General features: G+C 40.6%; 1 protein-coding gene across 1 annotated transcript; it reads left to right on the forward strand.

Annotated features, from left to right (window-relative positions):
* The first annotated feature begins 2938 nt into the window (after positions 1-2938).
* Positions 2939-6495, forward strand: MYMK (myomaker, myoblast fusion factor). The gene is made up of 5 exons (XM_069755537.1): positions 2939-3335; positions 4038-4152; positions 5361-5509; positions 5593-5709; positions 6151-6495. The coding sequence occupies exons 1-5, from the start codon at positions 3201-3203 to the stop codon at positions 6298-6300; spliced, it is 666 nt and encodes a 221-aa protein (XP_069611638.1). The 5' UTR covers positions 2939-3200; the 3' UTR covers positions 6301-6495.
* The last annotated feature ends 3692 nt before the right edge of the window (positions 6496-10187 follow it).

Below are 10187 nucleotides of genomic sequence, written 5' to 3' on the forward strand. Positions count from 1 at the left end.
AGAGCCGATCAAGTTATGGCAGCTTCTAGCCTCCCATGGAAGCTATTGAAGCATGGCAAAAGTAAAAAAAAAAAAAAAAGTTTAAATCCCCCCCTTTCGCCCCATTCAAAATAAAACAGTAAAAAAAAAATCAAACCTACACATATTTGGCATCGCCGCGTTCAGAATCGCCCAATCTATCAATAAAAGAATTGGATTAACCTGATCGCTAAACGGCGTAGTGATAAAAAAATTTCCAAACGCCAGAATTACGTTTTTTTGGTCGTCACGACATTGCATTGAAATGCAATAACGGTCAAAAGAACGTATCTGCACCAAAATGATGTAATTAAAAATGTCAGCTCGGCACACAAAAAATATGCTCTCAACTGACCCCAGATCACAAAAAATGGAGACGCTACGGGTATCGGAAAATGGCGCAATTTGTTTTTTCTAGCAAAGTTTGGAATTTTTTTTCACCTCTTAGATAAAAAAGAACCTAGACATGTTTGGTGTCTATGAACTCGTACTGACCTGGAGAATCGTAATGGCCGGTCAGTTTTAGCATTTATTGAACCTAGAAAAAAAGCCAAACAAAAAACAAGTGTGGGATTGCCCTTTTTTGCAATTTCACCGCACTTGGAATTTTTTTCCCGTTTTCCAGTACCAATGGTGTCATTCAAAAGTACAACTCGTCCCGCAAAAAACAAGCCCTCACGTGGCCATATTGATGGAAAAATAAAAAAGCTATGGCTCTGGGAAGGAGGGGAGCGAAAAATGAAATGCAAAACCGAAAAAGCTCCGAGGGTTAATGGGTTAAGAAGTATTTGATAACTATTTTGGTAATGATATTTCATAGACAGCATGACCCCATAATTTGGGCACTGCATGGCACTGTTATTTTGTTGTTGCGTTTCACCTGGAGAGTTCAGAAACCGACAGCAGACGTGACATAGTTATAGTGGGGAAAAAAAGTATTTAGTCAGCCAATTGTGCAAGTTCTCCCACTTAAAAAGATGAGAGAGGCCTGTAATTGACATCATCGGTAGACCACAACTATGAGAGTCAAAATGAGAAAACAAATCCAGAAAATCACCTTGTCTGATTTGGTAAGATTTATTTTTGTAAATTATGGTGGAAAATAAGTATTTGGTCATTAACAAAAGTTCATCTCAATATTTTGTTATATCTCCTTTGTTGGCAATGACATTTAATCTTTTATTCTTACTAAAAAAAAGTGGAGGGTTCGCCAAACTATGTTTTTTCCCTGGGGTTCTTCACAGACCAAATGTGTCATGTAAGAGTATCCCAAAATCTTTCTGTTTGGTCATTGCCATGTTACTCTTCAATCTGTTTTGCTCCATTAGAGAATTCCATACTCAGATCTCAGTGACTAACAAGCCACAAGGCGAGGTACTAGTTACGAGGCATTCAGTATCCAAATTCTGCGAGTGGAAAATGTAAAAAAAATGGACAGAAAAATGTTAAAATTGAGGAAACTGGGACACGAATGTGGAGTCATCGATTACACATCACACAGGCATAAATGATCCCAATCAGGAAAGTCTCTGTTCTGGCTCAGTGAGCATTCAGCTTGAGAAGAATGCACCTCCGCAGGGTTACAAGTCCTTCCTATGAGTCAGGTACTCTCATGTACATGACTGACGTGGTAGGATTCTTTGCTAATCTTCATAAACCCTATGGAATGGAATGCCAAGTGTCACCGATGTAGTAGAGCTGAGTTTGTCATTCAACTGTGGGCATCATGATAACTCTGAGGAACAATTATGCCATCATGGTGTGACCATGAAATGTGTCAAATGACAAACTCTAGGGTTGTGAAAGATAGATTTCTCCCTCTAGTCATGCCAAATATTTACTTTGAGGTTGGTACTGAATGCCCTCATGTCACTTGTAATACAACTTATATGCCAAGATTGTAGGCGGAGAGCAGCTGTACCAACTTCTGTGGTTAGGTCAACCTGATGGGAGGGTGTCACGTAGGTCCTTAGTGCCCATGCCATGGAGAAAGTGCCTTTTTTCCTTATACAGCCTATCATAGGGGACATGACGGAACAAAACCTCCTCTCCCCCAGAAATATCATCCCTCTGCAGCCCAAAGCCCCATATTATCCACCTTCTATTGTATGGCATGCATGTTGTTCAACTTCCACAGATGGTGGAGGACAGGTGTAGGTGACCTGTGACACTTTTTTAATGCACTGCAAACTCCAGTGCCCTATAGCAATGTAGGCCACGTTGGCGCCAGAGGGCCAATATTGAGCACTTGTGACACACCAACTTTCTCCGTCCCAGACATGAAGTTGCTTATGAATATCCAGTCAGCATCAACCTCTTCATGTACCAGTGAGTGGCGCAGAAGAAAGTCCTCACCCTGGCAGACCCATCTAAATGTCTGTCATATGATATTACACTTTACCCACAGCCAATGGGTCAAAAAAAAAAACTTGTTCCTCTCGCGTTCTCACCAATTTTGGTGTCAATAATTGCCCTCATTATGAATGCCTAGTGTAATCAATGGACATTTGTACTGTGTTCATTGAGTAACCCTGCAGTCCTGCAATGGGTGGACCCTCTTCTTCATTTATCTAGTATACGAGGGTCTAGCAATCTATGTCCCCTTCCTTAGAATAAAAATACCCATTAAAACCAAGAAAGGCCGGGGACCAATGTCTCATTACTAATCATCGGGACAAATTATAATGCCTAATGAAATATATGCAACCCCAAAACGTATCCATAATAATAATCCAATCATCTAGATATCTGTTGTCGTAATGCTTGTAATGGTTAACACTCCCCTTGTGTGAGAGGGGCTTCTAAATAGCACAGATCAGCTGTTATGGCACACAGCACACTGCATGGCACCTGTTCCTGCCGCATGTGCTGGCCATTTAACTTTTTAAATCTCCTCATAATCAGCTGTGCCTCAGTCTTGTCCCACAGTCCTCAAAGCAGTGGTCATCTGGAAACCCACCAGCAGTCTTCTAGTAACCCACCAGCCGTCTTCTAAGAGACTTCCAGCAGTCCACCAGAAGTCCTCCTGCAGTCCACCAGCAGTCTATTAGCAGTCCACCAGAAATCCAGCAGTTCTCCTACAATCCACAGGCAATCTTCTAGCAGTCGTCCAGAAGTCCTTCAGAGGTCCTACAGCAATTTTCTAGCAGTCTACCAGAGATCCTAGTGCAGTCCATCGTGCAATGGGCTCCATAGTGGCAAAGCTCTTATTACCCACTGTTAGCAGCCTTGCATTTGTGCCAACCATCAGCATAGCAGCCAAAAGGAAGTTCCACATGGAAGCCATGGTTTACTTCTTCACTATGTTTTTCATTGCGGTAAGTCATGTATTTTTTTTATATACCTTTTTTTGCTTTGTACAAATCATCCAGATCCAATCATAGTTTTTCGTCGTTTTTAAGGTTGAAGGTAGCAAGTCGGATTTCCACCTATAACCTAACATGTCACATGTGTTCTTAAAGGGGTTGTCAGTATACATTGGACTAATGATATAGTCACTAATGTAGCAGTGGTATACAATGATCTTTTGGCCACAGGATCTGTTTAGTGGCCAACGTCCATGTGTAGCCCCAGCCTTTTTGTGATATTATAGTGTATATGTATCCCCCCATATAAATGCTAGCATTCTTGTGTTATATTCACATATTTTGCAGTGGTCTACCCTCTGCAAGTTATTTTTTAAACAGTAAGATGCCCTAAATGTGATGCTGGTTTTGCCATTGACATCTATAGGGAACAATCTAAAAATGTAATGTGCAGTACGACTAGTGCTAATTGCAAATGAAAGCTCTGTTAACCCTGTGTGAGGGATTATAGGCCACCGCAGAACAGTTGTCACAGGTCCCGTAGCAAAACATCTATGAGTCCCTTTAAACATGTGCTGTGCTTGTCAGCTGTGCTCCATGTAGCATGCCTCCTGTCTTTTTAAGCAAACACCAGCTGTTACCATTGTACCCTGTCGCTGCCAAAATAGTTCCTAAAATCTGCCCCCTGACAGCCTGTGCCTCTTGTCTTTGCAGATGTTTCATGCCTGTGAAGGTCCCGGCTTGTCCTTTATATGCTTCATGGGATATGACCTCCTGGAATACTTCAGTATCTATGGGACAGCAGTGTCTATGTGGGTGTCACTGATAGGTAAGCTCACCTATTATAATTTTGGGGTTCTTTTGGACTTGCCAACGCGTGCGAAGTGAAATCCTGAAAAGTTGTTTGATGATGCGTTATACCGTGCAAAGATTTTCCTATATGTCCTGGCTATTAAACAGAATACACCCTAACCTAAAGCACCCCAAGATAGCATAAACCCCAGACCTTCTAATCAAAACCAGACCAGATCCATTAAAAGATCCCAAAAAACAAATATGTATAGACCACCAAAATAAATACCGATACCAAGAAAGAACCCCTAAATACAGACTCCATATTACACCCCTTATAAAATACAGGACCAATACCTCCTCAATAGCGAGCCTAATGAAATACAGATTTCGAATCAGTCCATTGCATTAAGACTGCAGGCAAGACCCCTATAATAAAAAGAGACCCCCACCAAGAGTTCAGAACCTTGACTATTATAAACTAAGACATATCCCAGACCATACATTCTAAATTAATACAGACCCGAGAACTCATAAAACAGATTCCAGACCAAAACCCCTAAATACAGACTCTAAGACATCCAAAGAAATACACCACCCCTCTAACAAAGAATAGACTACAAACCATCTAGCTAAACATAGACAAAAACCTCTATAGTAATACAGACTGCCCCTCAGACCCACTTTATAGAGACCGCACAAAAAATCTGATATTGTATAAATACAGACCTTAGCACCTCTAAAGAAATTCAGATCCATTACCAGACCCCTTGAGGAAAATACAGCCCCCAAATCACTCCGCTAAATACAGAAACCCCAAGACCAATCTTAATACAAACCCTATAGGCATAGAGAAGTCATACGGTATAGGATATATACGGCCGAAATGAAGGTGATTGGTCCACCCACTTTCCAACAGTCTGCTACCCTACAGTTGTAGATCCACCTAGGTGGTTTTCCTGAGGAAGTAGTCAGATATATTTCAAAATGTGTTGAGAATAAACTACATGTTCTTCGAACTTCACGGATTTCAGAACTCACTTCTTACCAGTAGCGCAGCATTATCTACTCTTCCACTGTAAATCCTAAAAGATTTATTACAGAATATCGTCTGAGGGTGAGCATACACAATGGTAGCCCTCCAATCTATCTGTCCATAGGAAGTTAGATATTTGGTCTTTGGTTCCTTAGAAAAACATTTATGTCCCCCCTGATTTCCTAACATGATATAGTCTATTTCTCCAGCACTGGGTGACTTTGATGAACCCAAGAGGTCTACGGTTGTGATGTTTGGTGTCCTCACCATTGCAGTGCGGATATATCAGGATCGCTTGGGATATGGTGTCTACTCTGGGCCTATTGGAACAGCGGTGTTGATGATTTCTGTTAAATGGGTAAGTCATTGTTGGTTGTTGTAGCTATTAAGTTCTTTATTGTTTATTTTTTTGTTTACGTACAATTTTTTATTGTCTTCTAGTTAACGAAAATGAAGGAGACGAAAGGGCTGTATCCAGATAAAAGCGTCTACACGCAGCAGATAGGACCAGGTTTCTGCTTCGGAGCACTGGCTTTGATGCTACGATTCTTCTTCGAGGTGCGTTCCTCAACATATGCTTTGAGTTATGATTTACAGCCTATGGTTCTTAGGTTATCAGCTTGTAGTATGGGTATTCTTCATTGCACAGTATGTTATAGATTTGGACCAATGGTCCTTTATGTAATAGTTCTCCTTTTACAGAAGAACGGCAAATTTGCCATTGTTCAAGAGCTCCAAGTATCATGGTGCTACGCCTCTGGATCCCTGTCAGTCCTTGTCTTATTGTCCACTTGTTAGAAGTAGATGTGTTCTGGAACCTAAGTAGTCATCATGCAGTTCCTCTGGATTCATGTTTTTTTCTGAAATCATAGGTTCTGGGTGCTTCATGGGTGTGACCTACAAAAAGCACAAACCCAAAATGTTTCCATTTACAAAACAGATTTTCACTAAACTTTTTGTACAATGTAGTCTTATTCTTACATTATCTCACCTTTCCAGGAATGGGACTACACCTATGTTCACAGCTTTTACCACTGCTCTTTGGCCATGTCCTTTGTCCTCCTACTTCCTAAGGTAAACAAAAAAGCAGGAAATGGGGGAGATCCAGCCAAAATGAACTGGTCCACATTTTGCTGCTGTTCCTGTTAGAACCTTCAACTTTTCCTAACTGCTGTTCGTCCTCCACACCAGTGGATAAAACCAAAGGAATCTCAAGGCTTAAGATGTATCCAATTCAAAGAAGACATCTAAGTGTGTTGAAAATTTTGACAAAAATGTGGACATTTAGCTAAAAAGGAAACATGTTTTATTAATTTTATCTATTTTGTAAGATTTTTTGTACATTTTAATCTTATATATATATATAATGTTATGATGTGAAGAATATAGAGATGGGGGATAATTTATGGAATGATTTTTATTGTTATTAAAAATAATTGTATCTTATTCTATTTTCCATTAAGTTCAATCATGACGAGTCTTGTTTAAAAATCAGCAAGTGATTCACTTTGGGTCTCATATCTGTTGTCTGCTGACAGAAGGAAAGGAGAAGGAGTAAGTCCATTGCATTGCCAAAGCTTTGGTGATGGAAGAAGCTCTATCCTCTGCAGAAAAGCTCATCTTCCCTTTCAAGAGTGCCATACATGGAGACTCCAACAAACATAGTTGAAAGGATAGGGTAGGGCTACAATAATTTGCAGCTTGGTTGTCAATTGTCCATCTTGGTGTATCTGGCATAAGTGATGATGGAAACCAAACTTTGCATAGGTTTCTAATCACTATGTGACTAGAAAGGCCCAACATGATCAAGGTATTTCCGGTCAATTGTGATAAAAATACCAGATAACCACATTGTAATAGCACCATGCACAAAGTTGCACCAAACAAAACCTCAAAAAGAGAGGGATTAACCAACTCCATATAATACTAGAAAATCGGGGGGGAAAAAACGGAGTAATTAGGTTAAAATAGAATATTTTATTATCAACATATCAAAATAGCATTAAATACAACACATAAAGTAAGATGAAAACAGGATGATGTATATGATCACAGGTGCCGCATGCCCCATAATAGTGGACAAGTAAAAATGGGAAGCATACTCTAATCAAAGTGCAAGCATATCATGACCAAATGGTCTTTAAATAAATGTATTACTAGAACAGCGCTTACCAGCAAGTAATAGATGGGGTAGACGGCACCAATAAATGAATCCAGCAGAGCCCCAACGCACGTTTCGCTTCTTAGTTCATAGCTTTCTCAAGAGGATGACTATTGAGCCAGACAAGGACCTTTATATCTCATTGGTGGTTACTATCAAAGTCGGTCACATGTTATGAACCGGCCAACCATGTCAGCGTATGTGGCGCGTGCGCACTGTGATCTGCAGGTCCTACATCGGCCGCTGGCATCAGGTGCGACCGCGCATGCGCGGGAAGGCAGATTCACCACACTTGCACGGAGGGCTGTAAGGACGCCGCGACAGGGGAGGAGCCGCTGGACAACAGCACGCTCGCGCACTGCTGCATGGATCTGAAAGTAAGCCAACCCTATATCCACGTAATCAGAACAAGTAACAAGACGTATAAGAAAAAATGGAATTTAATGGTGATCCAAATGCGGCTGTAAGTTCACAATAAATATCATAACAACGGCATATGATGTAGGAGGAGATCCACATGCTGGGATATTCCAATTCATGTCAAGATTGAATTCAGGGTCACCAATGGTAAATTCGATCATGGGGACATATGGTATAATTAAAGGCATATATAGATGAATATGGATACAATCCAGTCCATGCCGGAGGGTGAATAAAAACTGTGCAAATGACAAATAATGACAAAGAAATATATAGTTAAAATCAATATCATAAAAAACAAAAACAACATTTGCATCCAAACGTGATCATCGGAGTGCAAGGAGATGGAAGGAAATAGAACAAATTTTTAATTGTGTATATTGTGTTGGAAGGATGGGCTACCAGTTGTCATAATTTGAAGTAGTGGAACCACATTTTCCAAGTTCTTTCCTAAAGTAATTATGTAATCTACCAAGAAACCATTATGGTTCTGACATGTTACACACCCCATGTACCATGTTGGAAGCTTCATGCATTTAGTCCAACTATGACAAGTCTTGTTTAGATTAGTGAATGTTTCCACTTTGAGTTCATGGCTGCTGACAGTAGTAAGGAGTAAGTCCTGTCTTCTATTGTCAACAGTCATGGCCAAGGCCAGGGTCAGCGTCCCTAGCCGGCGCACCTGGGCAAGTGCCGAGGCCCTGAACAAATGGGAGGGTCCACTTGCCATTCCAATAGGGCCTAGTGGGTGAGGAGCCTATCGTACACTATGTTCGCAGCTTGGACACTGGCTCTGTCACAGCCCAGAAATGCAAATAGAAAGGAAAGGAATCCAGCTCAATGAACAGGTTCTTCTTAATTCAGATAAAATTCATGCAAAGGACATTTGGTTTTATCTCTAGTCCTTTGCATGAATTTTATCGGAATAAAGAAGAACCTGTTCATTGAGCTGGACTCCTTTCTTTTCTATTATGTCACAAGCCCCACCAAGCCAACATTACATTTCTGACATCTTACAGATCCAATGTTCTTCATTGTCTTGAGTGCTCCTCAGACCTCTCCTCTTCACGGTCCCGTGAATTGCTTGGTAAACATCAACACTGACTCATTACTCATCTCCGATCTGGTTCTTAACAATATGACAGGGCATTAACCTGAAGATATCTGCTTACATTTTGTTAACCCTTACACTCTGGACTCTCAAATCAAAGGGAGAATGTGTTGAATATCCTATATTAGAAGACTATGCCACCACTGCATAATCGGTGGTGGTCCATCCTTTAGGAGAGGTCATATTTCTGTACACAGGAGCTGTAAGAAAACGTCTCTCGAGCTCATTAATGCCCCCTAGTGAATACAGCCTTATTTTAATATAGAAGGAAGTTCTCTTAGCTATCCCATTGCATTACACTGATGCACCGTGCATCACAATGTCACACTTTATTTTAATTGCGGTGCCAGCCTAACGCTAGAAATCTTTGAGAAAACTGCTGCCAGTAATGCTTTCTACAGTGAAGCAGTCAATTTCCAGCGTATACTCATTTATAAAAGGATTATTTAGAATTAGAGAAAATGGGATTTTTTTTTACATAAAAGCGCCACCCTTGATAATAGGCTGTGTCTGGTATTGCAGCATACGTGAAAAGGGGAAAAAGTAAAATATGTGTTTAGTGTGGCTTTATCTTGTAATATCATCAGGACAGGCTTTATGTCCCTGATGATATTGATCACCGATCAATATGTCACCGATCAATATCACTGATGTGAACGCTGTTTCCATTCACTGACAACAAGCATTAATCACAATGTATATCATTACATTCCGCACTCATTTGGACTGTCTAACAATTGTGTGCTATACGGAAGACATAAATGATGATGTACAAGCGAAGCGTTCTCGTAATAATAGAATATTGGCAATATTTCCTGACAAGACCGAGACCCTGAGTACTACAATGATGCCAAACAAGAGCTAGGATCATTCTCTGGCGAGCCGGTCCACAGATGACAATTATTTGTCTGTGTGTACCGTCATCTGCCAATCATCCCTCCCTCATTTTATCCATTTGCTCGTTCGGGTTGCCAAAAAGCTTGCAACTTGAGTACAGAACCTGTTATTGTGGGTTGCAGCCAAGCCACAGGGTCATCCGTTGTATGTTCAATGTAACGTGCAGTGCTGAGAGATGTAATTAATGGCTTCTTTCTAAGCATCGTGTTAACAAATATGTAATAGCTCATGGGAATATATGAAACTTAATATGTCTTATTAGTGAAAAGTGGCATATTCCTCACCATCCGGTTCCCATTCCCGTGCCCGAGGGATCTCAATAAATGTTTAAGAAGCTCCTTAGTTACCTAGAAATGCATCTACTGTAAAACAGTGATTACTAGACATGAGTTGGAGGGGAGAGGAGGGAGATGCAGGTGCAGTATTCGTATGTAGCGTGTCCTCTAA

The sequence above is a fragment of the Ranitomeya imitator genome, chromosome 2, assembly GCF_032444005.1.
Source record: "Ranitomeya imitator isolate aRanImi1 chromosome 2, aRanImi1.pri, whole genome shotgun sequence".
Taxonomy (NCBI): domain Eukaryota; kingdom Metazoa; phylum Chordata; class Amphibia; order Anura; family Dendrobatidae; genus Ranitomeya; species Ranitomeya imitator.

Coding starts and splice junctions, on each gene's coding strand:
- MYMK (XM_069755537.1), top strand. CDS start 3,201: ATGGGCTCCATAGTGGCAAAGCTCTTATTACCCACTGTTAGCAGCCTT. Junction 4,153..5,360: donor TATGTGGGTGTCACTGATAG/GTAAGCTCACCT, acceptor CTATTTCTCCAG/CACTGGGTGACTTTGATGAA. Junction 5,710..6,150: donor TGCTACGATTCTTCTTCGAG/GTGCGTTCCTCA, acceptor TCACCTTTCCAG/GAATGGGACTACACCTATGT.